Source organism: Pleurodeles waltl, chromosome 9 (genome assembly GCF_031143425.1).
Source record: "Pleurodeles waltl isolate 20211129_DDA chromosome 9, aPleWal1.hap1.20221129, whole genome shotgun sequence".
In the NCBI taxonomy this organism is placed as follows: Eukaryota; Metazoa; Chordata; class Amphibia; order Caudata; family Salamandridae; genus Pleurodeles; species Pleurodeles waltl.
Genome location: NC_090448.1, coordinates 999,970,284 through 999,990,507, shown reverse-complemented (window position 1 = coordinate 999,990,507; position 20,224 = coordinate 999,970,284). Strand labels below are relative to the sequence as shown.

Genomic DNA, 20,224 nt, shown 5'->3' with positions numbered 1-20,224 from the left:
TTATCTTCCCCTGAGATTAATCATCTGTTCCAAAACTGTAGAGATTGTCTCCCTGATGTTACATACCAGGATGTCAGACTTACATCTATTTGAATTACCTGTACAATTCAAGATTTAAGCAACTTCAAAAGGGATTGCATGCATTGACCCTCAGTTCCATCCCAATTCCTTGCCCGATTCATATATAAAGCTTCTGTCCCATGCAGCAATTCGGTTTGAGCCATTGCTTTGTATGCTGTCAACTGTGGGACTTGGTCTGGGCCACTGTAAACTTTCTTACATTTACTCTATCCACAATGGTAAGTAATGGACAGAATTATCCAAAGACATTTTCTAACTTAAGTACCCTGAATGGTGCATACCCATATATCTATAATAGTTAACTTCCTCCACCATTGTTTTGCTTATATACCATCGAAACGGTTTCTTCCTGGGCCCAAAGGCCATGATTTTAGTTATATCCACAATATTAACTACCCTTTTTGATTCATATGATCTGTAGATAGATTCCAGTTTCCTTTGTAATCCTATTTGTGTCATGTCCATAATCCCCAGTTCATCAGCATAAATGAGACAAGACAAATGACAACCTCCCATCTTTGCTGAAAAAAAACTGTACTCGACAAAACGAAAGGCAAATCCATTAAAGTGCAAACAGTGTGGGTGCCAACACACAGTCTGGTCATAACCCATTTCTGATTGGAATTTTAGTTGATCCTGTACTATTTTCAATTCTGCTCCTGCCCAGTTCTCCCTATGGAGTTCTCTCAATATTCCTAATAAGATACCCCAGTTTTCCAACTCTTCTAATTCATATTTTTTTTGTATCTCATGCATCACCACACCAAATGCTGCCCAGAATTCCATATAACAACAAAATTGGAATTAAATCCTTTTCCTCAATCCATTTATTTAACCTATGGAGAATAAATTTGCATTAACCTTATCTCCTACCTCAATAATAATTATTTTTCTATAATTCTTCGGATCAGGGGAGTTATAGGCTTTATTGTGGCCACTTGCTAGATCTCTATAAACACCCCTGTTAATTTTGTAGACTTGAGTACCACAACAAAGAACTTAGCCCATTAATCTAGATCAGTTGTTATCGTTAATGCCATAAATGTATCTGGTCTGGCTGCTCTTGAAGATGTAAGTGCCATGATAGTTTTTTTTTTTTTAAACTTTTTATTTCAGAAAACCTACTTAATAATTGTCCATCATGCTTATATTCATCTGCAACTGACTCATTATAGTGTCTGCTTTAGGTTTCTTCCAAGTGGTTTATTCATGCCTTTTCTGAGACTTTACAATGTAGTCAGTTTTGCCCCCCTTCCTATACTGAATTGAACTAATTTCCAAAATTGAATTATATCTCTGAATGATATTGCGGATATGGTGTATTCCCAATTTGTATTATAAAAAGCCCCCTTTCCTTTTTTACTACAGACTTATATTCTGATCACCTTACAGCATCCTCCTCCATGTGCATCCCTTCTCCCCTCTTTCACCTACTTTGACAATGTGAATCAAACCATCCTTTTTGTTTTATTCCATTATATTTTCATTTATCAACAATGCATTATTCTGCCTTCATAAAGTTACGTTGTCACTTCACCATCTCGATCACCACTTACTTACACCAACTATTTATACCCATACATTTCATCCCAAATGTATTCCCTCACATTCAGTTATAGGTTTGTGAGTTGTTAAATGTCTTGGACATCCTACTTGTAGTAAAAGGACCTTTTCTGATGGATACAACTACCTGTGGATTCCTCACCTCATGAATACTCCCATGGCGCCAGCATTCTACGGAAATCTTCTTACTAGTCTCTGCACGTCGACGAGGACGTCACTGTCTCGCACGCGACGCCGTCTGACGTCATACAGGCAATAAGAGGTCCTCGACGACGTGCGGACGTCAGTTCCCTTTTTTCCGTGCATTCGAAACGGTTATCTTCGAGGGAGCAACTGTTACTCTTGCGGTTACAGTGTATATCTTGCTGCGTACTCTTTCTCTGTGGAAATAATGTCGCAGAGAAAGTCTGGATTTAAGCCTTGTCGTGAGTGTGGAGGCAAGATGTCGGTGACGGATCCTCATTCCGATTGCCTTTGGTGTTTGAGCTCCGACCACGACGTCTCGACTTGTGATTCATGTCAGCACATGAATCCGAAGGCCCTTAAAGAACGTGAGGCGAAGCTGTTTATGGCCAAGTCAAAGGAGAAGCATCACAAGAAGTCTTCTCCAAAACATCGGCGTCATCGAGACTCCCGGCGCCGTAGAGAATCTCGGCGTCATTCAAGGGAGGCTCGTTCCAGGTCTCCGGATCGGCGCCGAAAGACATGGGAGGTCAGCCCCACGGTGACGCCGCATCCTTCGACGCCGTTGCCCTCTCCGGCGTCACCAACTTCGCCTGGACAGGCGTCGGTGATTGAGGTATTGGAGCCTCAAGTGTTTTCTCCGGCGCAGACGCCGAGGCCGGAGTCGGGGTCGCCTCCGAGACAGGCACCCCAGTACCCGGCTTTTCCCACCCCTGGAGCCGATAGTTCCGCATTCTTGAATGCGATGTATGCCATCTTCCAACAGATGGCTCCAGGGGGTGCTCCGGCTGGGCCTTTGGCCTTTTCTTTGGGTGATCCTGCGCCTCTTCGGCCGGCACCCTTTATGCCCTTTCTCCCGTTTGGGAACGTGGGCTCGGCGCCAGTGTCGGCGCCGGTGGCCGCTCCGGTGGCTTCGGAGGGATTGGCCCCAGGGATTTCCATCCCGTCGACGTCGAGATTTCGGCCTGTGACTCCGGTGGGTCCATCTGTTTCAGCTGCTCTTCAGTCGGCGCCGAAGTTACCCGTGGCGCCGGATGCGGCGTCGGTGGCTTCGGAAGATCGGCGCCGATCTCCGACTTCGGCGGAGGCATTGTCGACTCCGCGGATTGAGCAACGACTGCATTCAAGGAGGCGTGCTCTCCGGGTACTAGAAGAGCAGGAGTACCAACGAGCCCTAGAGGAAGGAGAGCTAGAGGACTCGGGTGATGGGCTGCGTGGACTGGAGTCGGCCAGTGGGCTGGACACTTCCCCTGAGTGGGACCTTTCGTCCCCGGGGGAATATACTGAGGAAGCTGCTTCCTTTCATACAGTGGTACGGAAGGCAGCTAGTTTTTTGGACCTGCCTTTGCCGGTGGTGGAGGCAAAACAAAACCTTTTGACGGAGGTGTTGCATCCGGCCTCAGCCGCGGCGGAGCCTCTGTTACCTTTTAATGACGCTCTGCTGGATCCGGTTTTAGAGGTGTGGAAGAGGCCGGCATCTTCCCCAGCAGTTCACAGAGCCGTGGCCAGGAGGTATCGGACGGCTCCAACTGATCCTGGTTTCCTATCTAGGCACCCTACGCCGGAGAGCTTGGTAGTGCAGGCCTCCTGTTCGTCCAAGTCAGCGCCTGGTTCTTTCCCGACGGTGCCTGGGGACAGAGACTCAAAAAAGCTAGAGGCGCAGTCGAAGAAGATTTTTTCGTCCTGCAGTCTGGCGTTAAAGGCCACTAATGCGACCTGTATCCTGGGGAGGTATATTCATGCTCTGATGGATGACATCTCCTCTTCGTTTACAGAGCTTCCCCAGGGTCTTTTGGATCTTGTCTCTGATGCCCAGGCTGCTGCGACCCAAATTATTCAGACGGGACTGGATACCACCGACTCGGTAGCCAGAGCAATGGGCACAACTGTGGTGGAAAGGAGACAGGCCTGGCTCCGTAACTCGGGCTTTTCGGCAGATGTACAGTCCACATTGTTGGATCTCCCGTTTGATGGGGACAAACTGTTTGGGGCTAAGGCTGATTCGGCCTTGGAACGTTTTAAGGAGAGCAGGGCCACGGCTAAGTCGTTGGGACTCCAAGCTCCTTCTTCCACGGCCTCTTCCAGATTCTTCAGGAGGTTTCGTGGATTTGGGCGTGGCTCTTCCTCCTCTTCCTTTCGGGGAAGATATCCGCAACCTGCCTCTTCCCACCCCTATAGATCTTTTAGGGGGAGGGGTAGGGTCCGCACCAGGGGAGCCTCTCAGCAGCACTCTGCCTCTTCCTCATCCTCTGGCGGGGTGCAGCAGGGGAAGCAGCCTTAGGCTTCCACCATTTCCCACTCACTCCTCTCCTGTAGGGGGAAGATTACAGCATTTTCTCACCAAATGGGAGACTGTTACGTCGGACACTTGGGTTCTCAGTGTTGTGGGAAAAGGCTACACCCTTCCCTTTCGGGAGTTTCCGCCCCTCATCCCGCCCCGCCCTTCGTATTGTTCACAAGAACACCTCCTGTTGCTAGAACAGGAGGTAGAAGTCCTCCTTTTAAAGGGCGCGGTGGAGTTGGTCCCGGAGCAGGAAAGGGGTCAAGGAGTTTACTCAAGGTATTTCCTGATTCCCAAGAAGGATGGTCGTTTGAGACCAATTCTGGACCTGAGGATCTTGAATTGGTTCCTCAAGCAGGAAAAGTTCAAGATGCTGACCCTAGCACAGGTGCTTTTGGCGTTGAACATGGAAGACTGGATGGTGTCTGTCGACTTGCAGGATGCTTACTTTCATATCCCGATACTCAAGTCACACAGGAAGTATCTCCGGTTTGTGGTGGGATCGCAACACTACCAGTTTGCGGTCCTTCCGTTTGGTCTTACTTCAGCACCTCGAGTCTTCACGAAGGTGATGTCGGTGGTTGCGGCAGAGCTCAGAAGGAAGGGGATAGCAGTATTCCCTTACTTGGACGATTGGTTGATCAAAGCCAAGTCCCCGGAGCTTGTGTTGCGTCATCTGCAGTCAACAACCCAGTTGTTGTTCGACCTGGGCTTTTCGGTGAACGAGCCCAAATCTCACCTGGAGCCCTCTCAGCGCCTCCTGTTCATAGGGGCAGTACTGGATACAACATTGGGTCGGGCCTTTCCTCCGCCTCAGCGGATTCGAGATATTCAGGATTTGGTTCCAATGTTTCGAAATGGAGCGGTAGTTCCAGTCCTCAAGGTCCTTCGTCTGCTCGGTCTTTTTGCCTCCTGCATTCTGTTGGTCACGCATGCTCGCTGGCACATGAGGGCTCTTCAGTGGTGCCTCCGAAGGCAGTGGTCTCAACACAGAGGGGATCTAGAGGGTACTGTCAAGATCTCCAGAGATGCTGCTGTGGATTTGAAGTGGTGGATTGCAAGCAACAATCTTTCACAAGGAAAGCCGTTCCAGCAGTCGCCACCAGTGGCCACAGTCATAACGGATGCTTCCACTCTAGGGTGGGGAGCTCATCTGGGGGATCTGGAGATCAAAGGTCTTTGGTCTCCAGAGGAACAGATTTTTCACATCAATCTGTTAGAGTTACGGGCTGTACGTCTGGCTCTCAAGGCCTTCCTCCCTTCCCTTTGTGGTCAGTCGGTACAGGTCCTAACGGACAATACTACCACGATGTGGTACATAAACAAGCAGGGAGGAGTGGGGTCGTACCTTCTCTGCAGAGAAGCTCTTCGACTATGGTCCTGGGCAAAGGACCATCGGATTTGCTTGATAGCAAACCATCTGGCCGGAGTCTTGAACGTGCGTGTGGACAGTCTCAGTCGCCACTTCTCGGCAGACCACGAGTGGCGTCTCCATCCAGATCAAATCCGTTTAATCTTCCAGAAGTGGGGGTTTCCTCGGGTAGATCTGTTCGCCACTCGAGAGAACGCGCATTGTCCGTTGTTCTGCAGCCTTCAGTATCCAATGCAGGAAGCGTTGGGGGATGCGTTTCAAATGACCTGGTGCGGCCAGTTGCTTTACGCGTTTCCTCCCATACCCTTGATTCCTCGAGTATTGAGGAAGATTCGCCAAGACCGGGCTCTAGTACTCTTAATAGCTCCGGATTGGCCAAGGAGGGTGTGGTACTCCGACCTTCTCCAACTCTCAACGTGCCCGCCGCTCCGTCTCCCTTTCAGGGCAGACCTCCTCTCACAGTCGCAGGGGCAGGTTCTACACCCCAACCTCCAGAGTCTGCACCTACATGCCTGGAGATTGAACGGGGCAACCTGAGTTCCTTCTCTCTCCCGCCTGAGGTAGTGGATGTTATATTAGCGGCCAGGCGACACTCCACTAAATCTATCTACGCTAATAGGTGGTCTAAATTTGTTGCGTGGTGTGGAGAGAGGCAGATTGATCCTTTACATGCTCATCTATCGGACGTTTTGTCTTTTGCTCTATCTCTGGCGCAGAAAGGTTGTGCAGTGGCTACCATTAAAGGTTATTTATCGGCCTTGTCAGCCTTCATATGTCTTCCAGACCAACCATCTTTATTTAAATCCCCTATTGTTATCAGATTCTTGAAAGGTCTTCTAAATCAATATCCTCCAAAGCCATTCGTTATGCCGCAATGGGATTTGTCCTTAGTCCTGACTTTCCTTATGGGGTCCCCTTTTGAACCTATGCATTCTTGCCCCTTGAGGTATTTGGTTTTAAAAACAGTCTTCCTGATAGCTATAACATCAGCAAGGAGAGTGAGTGAGTTGCAGGCCTTATCAGTAAAACCCCCTTATACAACTTTTTATGGGGATAAGGTGGTGTTGAGGACCAAGGCTGCTTTCCTCCCGAAGGTTGTTTCACCCTTCCATTTGGCTCAGGCAATTACTTTGTCCACGTTCTATCCTCCGCCTCATCCTTCCAAAGAGGAAGAAAGACTGCACCGTCTGGACCCAAAGAGAGCGTTGAGCTTCTTTATCGATAGAACAAAGGATTTCAGGCTGGAGGATCAGCTGTTTATTGGATACGTGGGCAAGAGGAGAGGAAAGGCAGTCCACAAGAGAACACTATCCAGGTGGGTTGTTCTTTGCATTAAAATATGTTACTCTTTGGCAAAGAAGGATCCTCCTGAGGGCATTAGAGCTCATTCCACCAGAGCTAAGTCGGCCACTTCGGCCTTAGCCAGAGGTGTTCCTGTGGTCGACATCTGCAAGGCCGCAACTTGGTCGTCCCTTCACACTTTTGCAAAACATTACTGTTTAGATTCTGAGGTTAGAAGGGACGGCCATTTTGCACGGTCAGTGCTGCAGGATTTCTTGGTTTGACCATTTAGGCACCCACCGCCGGGCGTGGTACTGCTTTGGGACTCTATTCATGAGGTGAGGAATCCACAGGTAGTTGTATCCATCAGAAGAACGAGTTACTTACCTTCGGTAACGACTTTTCTGGTGGATACATTAGCTACCTGTGGATTCCTCACGGTCCCACCCGCCTCCCCGTTGCCTTTATGGTCTTGCCAAGTAATCCTTGAGTGTGCTCCTCTTGGTCTTTGAGGGTGCAATAGATGTATATATATATAATATATTTATATATATATGGGTATATGTGTATATATCTTTATGTATATACTTGGTGTGTGTATATATTTTAAAAGAGAGAGTTTTATATATATATATATATATATATATGTACATAAAAAGATTTACAGTTATTCATACAATGTGGTGTATTTTTACAATATAATGGATGTTGCTTTGTTCTTTCATTGCATTGCCTGGTTGTTCTCATGCACGTAAAAAATGATTGGTACTGACGTCCGCACGTCGTCGAGGACCTCTTATTGCCTGTATGACGTCAGACGGCGTCGCGTGCGAGACAGTGACGTCCTCGTCGACGTGCAGAGACTAGTAAGAAGATTTCCGTAGAATGCTGGCGCCATGGGAGTATTCATGAGGTGAGGAATCCACAGGTAGCTAATGTATCCACCAGAAAAGTCGTTACCGAAGGTAAGTAACTCGTTCTTCTTTCTCCTTGATTATGCTGTACCTGCATTCGTAACTACCATCCGTTTGAAGAAATTGGGATTATAAAATTAATGTAAAATACAAAGCAGGTATAAAATCATATCAATAGGACGTTGCATTCCCAGCGTGAATTATTGTGCACCCGTGGGGGGGGGACGGGGGGGGACGGGTGGTTGTGGAAAAGCGGCATTTCAAACAAAATCAACCACAGTTTCTCAATTTTAATTGTATATTTCTGTCCAATTTTGATGTTGTGCAGTCCGTAAAGAGTGGGAGTGATTTGATAGGCTGATAATGTATCGTTGTTCTTTAGAGATTCAAATTGTGGATTATTTCTCAAGTTAAAAAGCCCATTACGATAGGACTATTCAAAAGGGTGTCCATTATTTTTACTCTAATCGACCTTGAGCAGATGGAATTGTCTCACATTTTACCACTTATCAGATAATAATACATATACATTAGCTATTGTTAATGTATTGGTATGGGTGGTGTTGTGATATAGCTTAGCTTGGTTAATCTGTATGTAGTCACATTTGGTATTCAAAAGAATCACATCTATTTAGATCTTAGTAGAGAAAAGACATGATAAATCTTCTGAGGCCAGTCCCGTTCCTTTTGCTTTTGCTTTTGCATTTGTTTGAATAAACCCATCAAATGTTTGCATTTCGCCACACAGTCATGTTCCTTGGAGACATATTAGATCGTATTTAGCAAAGATTTGATCAATTTTCCTTAATTTTAAAAGTCTCTGTAAACCATGCATATCCCAAGAAAAAACACAGAATGTGGGTGGGTTAGGAGATTTTTCTTTTCCTTGACTACATCTCTTAAGCATGATTTTCAATCTCATCTCACTCATCAACGTTTAAACATTCATAATGATAATGTATTGTTGGCACCCTTTTACATAATCTCTTGTATTTTGTACCTTTATTTTTAAACCCCCTTTATCCAAATTGTCATCCTGAAAAATCTTCATTTCCTTCTTTCAGTTCTACCCTGAGTTGATTTTAAAATGTTGTTTGTTCTTTTTTTATTTCAGTATTGTGAATTATTTTATTTCTGTAAATATTTAATCTTATACCACAATTCCTTTATCAACTGAGAGTAGAAGAAAATCTCAGTAACTTCCTTATCTGGGTGTCCATTACAAATCTCTCCTTTTTTTATATCGTCTGATGGAACTGATTTTAGGGAGGCACATTTATGAAACATCTGCAGGCCTAGAAAGATCTACTTGCCCACTCACTATGGCGAGTCAGTTTTTATCAGTGCAAGCTATTTTTAGGGTCTGATAGTCCTTTCTGGTGTGAGAGCTTCAGCTGTCAAAGAACAGGTGTTTATTCATTCGGAAAGTGAATGATCAATATAGATGGCTTTAAATCTTGTTTTTATCTTGTCACGTTTGCTTTGCTTTGCTTTCAGAGACAAAGGTCAAATCTCAGTGAATGTCTTCTTGCACATTTCTGCCTATTTTATCCCGGAGATTTGTGTTTACTTCTCTTTCCCTGGGTGCAAGGTGAGAGGATTTTGTAAAGTGAACCGTTTGATAAGGTAGTGTGAAATGAAATGCTATAGGATGTCAGGTTTTTTTCCAACACTTGAATAGCTTGTAAACGAACTGTACAGCTATTAAAAAATAGCAGTTAGGAAAGCACGTTTTGGTAATTCTGAAGTTTGATGGAAACAGAGTTTAATAGGATCAAAACAATTCAGAACACTTTACTTGGTGATGTGCAAATAAACAATATTTGCTGAAACCCAAGTTCCACACATTATCCTTGTACTCTATATAGATTTATCAGTAAAATCGCTTGTCATTGGGAAGGTTTGACCGTTTCAATGGAAATTGTGCTGTCTGTAAATGAACTCAGTGCTATCACATTATTCTTCAGTAATATATTTATTACAAGTAAGAGCTCTTAAACATGAAATGAGAAACATTCCTGGCACTGCCCTGATGACAATGCTGTTAGTGGGCTAAGAGACAAGTCAGGCATCATGTGTACCCTATGAGGGCTAGAGTCTTATCATATGTGGGGTCAAAGTTAAGTCTGTTAAATCAAGCACAAATAGTTTTTCTACAGCAGACAGGATGGACTCACATATTTAAAGGCGCCCTCATATGTGATAATACAGAAAAATGTGATTGTGAAATAAAATATGCCTTGGATCACATAGTTTGATGCAAGTTTATAGGGCAGGTGTACCACAATTAGGCTGAGTAAATTAATGGCCTAATTACGAGTTTGGCGGTCACTAGACCGCCAGACTTGCGGTGGCTTCCGGACCACTGCGGCTTTAATGGTCCTACTGTCAAATTAAGAGTTTGGAGGTCAGACTGCCAAAAGACCTCTGCCTCTGCTACGATCAGTGATTCCAACAGGATGATGATGGTTGTGGTTGTAATCATCCACGGTGGCGCTGAAGTCAGCGCCGTCATATTGATTACCACCTTGTTCTCCACCAGCCTTTTCATGGCGGTCTGACTGACATGAAAATGCTGGCGGAGAACAAGTGCAGGGGGCTACATGGGGGCCCTTGCATTGCCCACAACTATGCCGGCCCCCTGCCAGCACCACGGAATGCGCACTGTCAGCCGGGTGGAAACATCTTATTTTAACTGGAGTGAGGCTGCCGCCTGGACAGCAGCCTCACCACCGCCGTATTGGCGAGATCATAATCAGCCCCAGAGTCTGATTTGTAGTTCATGAAGCAGTGGTCAGACCAAATGCTTATCCTGTGTCTGAGTCACAAAACTCAAAGCAGGTAGAAAAGAATGTGCTATTCCACTACATATGCTGGGCACACAAAGATTTCAAATAAGCTGATACTAGTAGCCATTTACACGTCAGGAAGGTTTAATGGAAATGTGATAAACACCAACACTGGTAAACTAGATGTTTAAGTTACAGCTTAACATTCAGCTGTAAATGCAGCAACTGTAGGAAAGTGTTTTTAAAAAAAGTATACATTTGTCAGAAGTTGTTGTAGGAAGGATACACATTTAATATGAAAATAATCCTAAATGTTAAAATGAGCCAAGAAGTAATTGTTACATTTAAATTTCTAGAATCTGTGTATGTTCATATGGTTGGAAAATAAACGTAAGCCAGTTTTTTTTAAAACACCTAGTTCATTTACATGGATGGTTCACCCAAGATTTACTCCTGTATAAGTTGCTAAATTTAGTGAGTCTGCCAAATGGATGTAAATCATTACCTTTCTTAAGCGCAACTAATGCATGTTGTTCTTTGCACCTGCCTTTGTGACTCTGGCCTTATATGTGTTCACTGTGGTTTGTATAAAGATCCTGGGGACAGTATATAAATATGCCTTCTTCTAAAAGTATCAAAGTGCTAGGCCTTTGTAACAGTACAACTTCTAGCCGTCTATGTTTGGCTGTTTGTCTAATGCAAATACCCATTATGTGCTGATATGTTGTCTGCCTGGGTTTGACTTTGTTGTGTAATCTTCCAACATTTAGGCTTGTGCTAAGTTGAATTCTCATATTCTAATGTTTCTTCTAGAGCGAACCAGAACCTGCTGTTCGTAAGAGTTACCAGGCTGTGGAGCGAGATGGTGAAATTATCAGGGTACGAGACACAGTGCTTCTGAAGTCTGGTCCACGAAAAAAATCCATGCCATACGTGGCAAAGATTTCAGCTCTTTGGGAGGATCCAAGCACAGGTAGGAATCTTATGAAATATATGTTATGTCACAAAAACATGATGTATTTATCCTTAATGGCAAACATATTTGGTTGAATGAGTCTCATGATATTAGTTCTCAAAGCAGAAATCTTTCCTGAATGCTTACAATTTCATAGCAATAAATTGAGAACATTTGTCAGTGTTTATTTTTATTTGGCCTCTTTGTAGTACCAACCCGTGTTATCAGTAGAGTGCTTGCCAAGTGCAGTCAAAGACTAGATAGACACACTTATCAAATATGCAGGAAAATATCACAAATGGGTATTGAACCAAACCTATTTGAACAAGTTCTCCCATTACCAGGGAAAGCCAAACCTTAATCTGTTTTCCACCAACACTAACCACAAAGGCTGATATTATGCCAGTAAGCACAAGCTGCTGGAGCCTGGAGGAATGGTCGCATTAATCTATACTTTTCATCCACTTAAACTCATTCCAAGAGTTCTGAGCAAAATGGGACAAGAGTACCTTCTCATATTAGTAGCCTAAGCATGGCCCAGATAATTCTAGTTCACAAAGACAAAGCTCATTCTCTTATCAGAAGCACCACAGGTATGATCAAATGAATCCACAGACCAGCTGCCTTGATCCAACAGCCAAATTTCTCATCCCGACCCAGCATCAGTTAATTTAACAGCTTACGTCCTGAGGGCAATGAGATTCACTGCCTAAATTTCCCAAGTGTAGAATAACTTCCACTGGCCAGAAAATCATCCACAAATAAAACATACAGAGAAAAATGGAAAAGATTCTGCTTCTTGTGTAAATACCAGCGCCTTCATCTGTTAACAGCATTGTCTCACCAGATCCTCCCATAATTGCTTGAATTAGGATAGTCAGGTTTTAGACATGCCTCATCCAAAGTCCATTGCAGGAAGGTTGGTGAAGGACTTCACCAAAGGCCTCTTCAGAATGTTCTCCCCAGTGAGATGTCCTCCAGTTTCATGGCAACTAAACACTGTCCTTTCACATCTTATGTAAAGCCTGTTTGAGCTGATCCATAAAGCAGGTATAGCATACATATCTTGGAAGATCACGTTTCACCTAGCATTAACACCAGTCAGGAGTCTTAGTGGAAAAAAAAAGCAATGACAATAAAGAACCATTTCTCCAATTTTAGAAAGACAGAGTGGAATTAAGAACACATCGTTATTTTATTCCTAGGATTTCTACTGGCTTTCACTTGAATAAGCCAGTGGTGTAGAAGACCTTTTCTAATCCCCTCTAGCATACCCGAAAAAGTGCTGCACACACTGTATATCAGTAAGTGTCTTAACTTCTACATCAATAGGAATAAGGGCTTTCGTAAATCTAGGCAGCCTGTCTCTAAACAAGATATAGCACATTGGGTGCAGTGGCAAGAATGTTCTGTCATACAAAACAAGGCAGACCACTTCAAGGCCTTGTTACAGCTCAGACCATAAGAAGTGTCTCCTCTTCTGCAACGCTGTTTGCCCAAGTGCTGTTGGCACGCATATGCAGAGCAGCCACCTGGAAGAATCAAAATACCTTTACTGAAGACTCTAGTCTAGAAGTAACTGTACAAAGATTTGCAGCACTGGGGCAGTTGGTCCTCTGTCGTTTATTTCTGTAAGGTGAGCCCAGTTTTGCTTTACCCGCCATCCACTGCTAGACTTGTATACTGCCTTAACATACTGCTTGCTATTCTAAATTGAGCATATGAGTCTATGGTAGATCCAGTGATGAGAAGAAAATACTCACTTACCTTTAACCAGTCCTTTAGGGCGGAGGGGCCACGCCCCCCCACCTTTTGCCCCTCATGAAGAGTGTCTGTCAGGCTGAACAAAGGTCAGCCTGACAGACACACTTCATGTTCAGGTCAGGCAGCCAGGAGCAGACATGCTAAGCAGTCTCTGTGACTAGGCTGAGGCTGGGACTGTTGCCTTCCCTCATTGGCTGACCTCAGGTCAGCCAATGAGGGAAGGCAGCAGTCCCCACCCTCCTGGGACCTGGAGGCTGAAGGTAAGTGTGTGTGTGTATGTGTGTGATGTTTTAAATTGAATGTTTGGTGCACGCGTGCATGTTTGAGTGTTATGAGTGTGGTTAATGGATGTGCATGCGTGCATGTGTGTGTGAAAGAATGAGCGTGTGCGATCTTTTAAAATGAATGTTTGGTGCATGCGTGCATGTTTGAATGGTATGAATGTTAATGGATGTGCGTGCGTGTGTGAAAGAATTAGTGTGTGTGATGTTTTAAAATGAATGTTTGGTGCGTGCGTGCATGTTTGAATGGTATGAGTGTTGTTAATGGATGTGCGTGCGTGCGTGTCTGTGTGTGAAAGAATGAGTGTGTTTGTGTATGTGCCCCGCCCGCCCCCCTCCCCCTCAAAGCTGCCGGCCACCACTGCCTGTAACAGTTCTCAAGCTTTGGTATCTTTTAAGGATTCAAATGCTGGCCACCCTTCTCTCAGCAAGAACTTCGTCTGTTATTGTAAATCTTCACACTTGTACAACAAAATCTGAGGAAAAGTAGACTCTAGCCTTGAGGTCTTCAATAGGATCTCACCTCATTAGCTGAACTTTTGTTCTTTTTCAAAGAGGTTGTTAGGCTACTAAAATGAGAAGATTTACAGCTTCTTGGACTATGTTTAACATTATACTGCCATGTTAATGTTACCATGGGACACCCAGCTCAATACAGAGGATAATTTGTGCATGTGACTCTTTGAAAGATACCAGAGCTGGAGAGCTATTGTTACAGGTAACTATTTTCTTCTAACCTGTCACCGTGGAATACAATCAGGGTGGAAACTTGCGATTTGCATATCCTGAAACACATTCCAAGGTGCACAAATCTAAATTTCACGATGTTTTGCTGCAAGATTCTCAACAAGTTTTACTGGTGTAAACTTGTTGATGAATAGCCTAGAGATTAGAATTTGTACTTAAACAGATACCACATGCACAGTTAGCGCATGTGCAAATATCCCCTGACTTGGAAGCCTGTCTCACGTGCAAACTGGAGATTACACACAGACTGGAATTGTGTGTAGTCGCAATCATGTCCTTGGAGGGGTTGTTGTGTACCAGCATCTGCACTTTTGCAGCTCCTTATTGCATATGTGGAAAGGATTAGTATGTGCTTTCAACTCTCTCACAGTTCACCAATGGGAGTTTGCACCTGAAACGGAATTAGCACCATCACAGAATCTGCACCTGAGCCTCATACTAGAGAAGTTCCAAGAACAGGTTTCTATTTTTTCATTAATATGCAGTGGGAGCAAAGAGTTACTAGTAAACTGCCAAAGGTGTGCGGTGAAGCAAAAAAAGAGTGGTGGTCCTTATTCTCTGTTCACTAACTTCCAGAAGTAATTTCAGCAAGCCCTGAAGAGGAGTTTTTTCTAAATACCATTTAATAGCAATAAACAGCAATAGCAACAGCAGCAGAGGCTTCTTCAGCGGTTTGGCTTGTCTCTCTCTCACCGTAGAACTTGACAACTTCTAATTCTGAGGCGGGAATTGGAGTCTCACAGAGGTGATTATCTTCTACTGTGATAGGTGGAAACTCCGAGTGTAACTGATTTACTTTACAGCAACTGATCAAGAACTAAACTCGAGCTCATGTTTTTTCTATCTTGTTGGTTTTTATTGTCTTCAGAGTCTTTCTTGCTGGGGCTTTCAGCAGCTCAGCTTGCAGTCCAGCGGGGGAAAGCCGGGTTAATCAATAGAGTAGACATGCCATGTGGACAATACATTGTTGAAAATTGCCTCTGAGATTACCGAGTACAAGAAAGCAGATATGTGTTATCCGGATGAAGTCTGACGCTAAATGGTGTACTACATAGGCAATCAGGAAGAAAAACAAAAGCTTGTGCCAAACCATTGCAACTGCGTCCTGGGCAGGGCTGTGGCACACACCTTAGTAGTTCCAGACAAATAAAAACTTCAAGTGGAGTACTTTATTCATGCTGGGCACTCAGTGACCCTTCTCTTCAGCACGTGTAACCCTGGCTGAATCTATCATTAAGGTCACTCCTTCCTAACAAATGCACCCTCGTCCTCGGCTGTGTCCTCCTCACACCACATTGCGCTGTCACCCGTTTGCCAGAAAACAGTGCTAGAGAGGGAAGGTAGAGTGAGAAAAAACTACCAGTGCCTACCATCTGCTAATTCCATATCTTCGGCTCCCCTCAGTACGTCATGCTAGGTGTCTGCAAAAGAAGCAGTCGCACAGTGACCTAGGCCCTTTTGCTCCTCTCCAATCTTTCTGTTTACAACAACTCGAGTTTGATCTCCAGGGTTTCATACTTTGTTTGCTGAAGCAACCCCCAGAGCAGAAACATACAGCCTCAAAGTGATTGGAAGACCATCTAGTACATCCAGTCAATAACCAAGACCAGAATAGTTCATTGAAAAACAGAACTCTCTAGTAACTCTGCTTTAGTGTCTGCGTTAGAGTCCCTGCGTTAGATTTACTAACGAGCACAATTACAATTTTATGGGGGACTTATCAAAGTTCCCCGCAGCACGGCTTTCACCTTTCGGAGCTTCTTACATCAGATTCGGTAACAGCATAAGAAGTTGTCAACTGGCCTCTGGAGATAAGCAGCGGTTATCGCTGCTTCCATATCGATGTTGATTATCTCAATCTACTTTTTCGGTCAGACTTTGGGCTTACCTACTTCACTTTCTGAGAGGCAATTCCAATGTCTCTTCAGCTTGTTACTTATTTCGCCTGTTCTACTATTTTGCCTGCATTGACTTCGGGCATCTATATTCCTTCTCATAGCCTGGAAAAAGTTGTCAAAGACTAAACATGTGTTGGCCCATGCTTTCTGTGGAACAAACGACTCCAGTTTTTCAATTAACTATTATGCTCCTGTTTATTAACTGGATGTACCACATGGTCTTACCATCACTTTTGAGACTGTTCGTTTTTGCTCTGGGGCGTGCTTATGTTTATGTAAGTGTGGGAGTTTTGCTCAAACTCCTTTGACAAGAGTTGGGTAGCATAGTGCCTCTACCTGTTGAGTAGACTGTTCGTATTGATTTACACATTCGTTACTTATGGGAAGTGTGGTATTCACTATACCACTGCTGCCTCTTCTGTTATATTTTGTTTGCTGTTCAGACTGGTCCTTCTGATACTCTTAGTCATAACCCACATAATATATATATATACACAGCTACCCTGTTGGGAAAGGTATGCAGGTTTACATCTTGACCCAACTAGTTTGTAGAACCACCAGCATTAAAAGATAAAATTTAGACTTCGTCTGGCAAAATGATGCAAGCATCTTCAGGCACAACACCATAATGTTCCTTCTCTCCAGCTCGAAATTAGTCCCATTTGGCTTTAAACATGTATGGTACTTTCACTATCTCATTCCCCACCTTTCACTTATCACAAGCAACCAACATACATCCAGTCATTTAAAACTTGTTCTTGAAGACCACAATAATATTTTTTCTTTGTTAGCTGCAGTGCTTGGTAGTAGCACCATGCTAATAAATGCATTTGACTTACTTTCTGTCAGAAACTCCGGCAGACCAGAAGATGTTGTTGCCTATTTCATTCATCAACAGTGAATTGGAAAAGTATAGCCTTAAAATCCAAGTGGCTGCAAGCATTTATCGATTCAGACAAAGCCACCTATGCGTCCAATCTTAAATCTCACTATCAGTGTTTCCCTTATTGTCAACAATACGTTTATCACACCAAAATGCAGAGTAAAGTGAGAGGGCGGTTTGGAACTATACCAGACTTAAATTCTTATGGGTTTGTCCATACTCCTTGTATAGAGTCCATAATAACATCTCGCATTATTTTCCAAGGCAAGCTAATTTCCTCCCTCTATTTCAGTATTCTCTTTGCTTTTCACCTGGGGTGCCATTCTTTGGTTTTCAGGCCCCTGCATCTCATCAAAGGATCCACCGCTTTGAAACCAGTCTTCATATAAGCCATGATATTTAAAGGCAGTGTACCGTTTTTGCCACTCATGCTCAAAATTATGACTATTTTCTGCCTCCAAGTCGGCATGCAAGGCTTTATTGTTCCTCTTGTAAAGAAAAATATGTACTCGACCCACTAGGTTTTATTGGTTATTTTTAATTCATGTGGCACAAGGAGATCGAAGACACCAACATAGTCTTGAACACCAAGGAGAGGATGTCACCCGGGTCATACTAGGCTAGGGACACGTTCACTGACTTCACCAATGTCACTTTTGAAAATCTCCCTAATTGACAACATAATAACTTTCAAGTCATCCTGATTAGAGGTTGATTAAAACTCAGCATCTCATTATCACACTTTAGGCTAAATCATATTTTATATTTAAGAAGCTATAGAATTATGTGCTTTTTGGGCCACTTCCATTCTCTGGATTAGTTGAACCGGCAACAGAGATTTTACTTACTCCAGCTTCTACCAGATCAGCGAAACCAAGGGCCATATGTACGAACACATTTTCCCATAGACACAGAATGGGCAAAACTGCTTAGTACATCTGGCCTTAAGCCTCTAAATGAAGCATAAGGCACCATATGAAGACCTATTCTGTTTGTCTCTGGATCCTCACCGGAATTATGTATCGTATGTGCTGTCAGTAGAAGGTATTTTTCTGCAGCAGGTTCCTATACTAGATCAGGAGCACAGAAAAATGTGTACATAGTTAAATATAAAATTTATGAAGCATCAATTTTCTATGCCTTCCTGGCCAAAGGTGCAGCAAAACTTTGTGTTTCTGTATCCTCAACTCAGGTCAAACCGTCTCCTACATTTGAGACAATAAAGCATTCTGCAGCTTCCGAGACATTTCTTCATTACATTGTTGTCCTACCTGAAGCTACTTTGGAATTTGGTCTCACTCTTACTACTATCAAATATGTGGCACCACACATTAAAAAGTAAATAATATTGAATCTACATTCGCTTTTTGTGATAGTGCAGAGTGTTCAGTACCCTTTCTGGCAAAAATAGCCATAACCCTAAAAACAACCATTCTATCAAAGAAACAGACTAAATGAAGAGTACGTGAGCCCCTCTGGCAGAAGAAAAGTTCCAGTGGAGCAGTGATTGGTCTCTGCCCACTCTTTTTTCGCACACTGTTATGAGGGACGATTCACAGGTTAGCTTGCAGAGCCGTCCACGATCATAAGAAACAAATAAGTATGGATAGCTGTACTTAATGACTATGCTTTGATTTTAAAGACGCATCCACTTGCCATGTCACTAAAGAAGTTTTTTTATGATCATTTTCTCCTGCAAGACGTAGTTCACCTCACCTCTTATTTTATTAGTTTGTGTAGACTTACGGTCAACCATGAGACAAGAGGGAATTTATTATTGCTATTTTCGCCTACGAGGGAAGATGCAAAGCCAGATTAAAGGACTTTTCTGAATTTAAAGACGAAAAGTAAAAGCATGTACGTCAGAGGCATTTATTAGTATGGTGTTACTACAAAGAAATACGACTAGGGAATCAGGCTAGCACAAGAAAACAGCTTGTATGCAGTCAGTCTTCAAGAGGCACATTTTCACATTTGTAATACAATAAAGCACATGAAATATTTTCCTTTTGAGATGGAAAGAACATTATCCTTGCCTTTCAAAGTGTTACTGTTCACCGACATAAAATCCCCACACAAAGCCATTTCAAAATGGGCACCCTTTTCACTTTTAGTGATGATGATAGAGGATCATAAAAAAAGATAATTCTCAGTCACCTGAACTGGACGATAGATAACATCTTCTATACAAAATGCACAGCGAGAACCAAACAGTGTCAGCTGCCGTCCCGATACATGCCTTCCTTTATCTAGGCACCATTCAGGGCACTGAAAGGAAAAAGTATTTTCTAGGGAGTGAAGACTGTTTTCTGCTCAAGAGAAATTTCAGTCTTTCTGATAAACTGAGTCGCACAGTCGGCTAGATATTCACTCTGTAGGACATAATGGCATCATGCAACACATTCATCTGAGACCACTAGTGCATACACAGAATTCCAGTAAAGCCAGTGCTCCAGGAATTGGGGAAACACTGAAACTAGCAATCCTACAATTGTTCGAGTACTCGTGTCTCCTAATAAAGGATTTCACCCACAGCTGCCTTCACAGGCAGCTGTGATTGACTCTAGTTTGATGGCAAGTGAAACTCAACTGCAAGTGCTAATGGTCCATTGCACCGAGTCTTTGAAGGAAACATTGCATCATATCAACCTTGTGGAGCTCACTGCAGTGTATCTGGCCATGAGTAGTTCTGGTTGCATTCATTGGCAATGTAATACTTGTCCAGATGAGTAGGACAATGACGATGTTCTGTCTCCGCAAACACAGGGGCATGGGTGATAACATCATAGCCTGTTTGATTATGATCTTGTTCACAAACAATAAACCAAATGCAAACATTTAGAATTGCAGTCAAGGTCCATTCTTCACATCTTGCAGACAGCAGCTTCAAAATCTTCCCACATCTTCAGTCAGAATGTGCTTCTTAACAAATAACAGCTTGCCTTCACATAATCCCCACATTTTGAAGAACACAAGTAAACATGTCTTTTTCATTTTTCACTGAAGACAACCAACCTGTATTATCTAGTTTTAACGTATTGCTTTCTAGAAACATTTTCGTTTGTAAAAAAAGCAAAAAAAAAGTCTACTTAGTTCAAAATAAATATGTAATATAAAAAATAAAACATGTATTCCAAAAAAGTCATCTGTGGTCCCTAGTGACATTTACAAAACACTCGCCCTTTGGTGTCTTGGTTTATATCGTTGCCAGTTCCCTTCAATGAGATTATAG

At 43.4% G+C, this 20,224-nt stretch overlaps 1 protein-coding gene across 4 annotated transcripts in view; it reads left to right on the top strand.

Annotated features, from left to right (window-relative positions):
- The window catches only part of BAHD1 (bromo adjacent homology domain containing 1), a 486,847-nt gene that overhangs the window by 431,361 nt on the left and 35,262 nt on the right, over positions 1–20,224 (top strand). For all 4 annotated transcript variants that reach the window (XM_069208580.1, XM_069208584.1, XM_069208581.1 and 1 more), the window contains exon 4: positions 11,278–11,437. In XM_069208580.1, the coding sequence (XP_069064681.1) occupies positions 11,278–11,437 (160 nt within the window). The remainder of the gene's footprint in view (positions 1–11,277; positions 11,438–20,224) is intronic.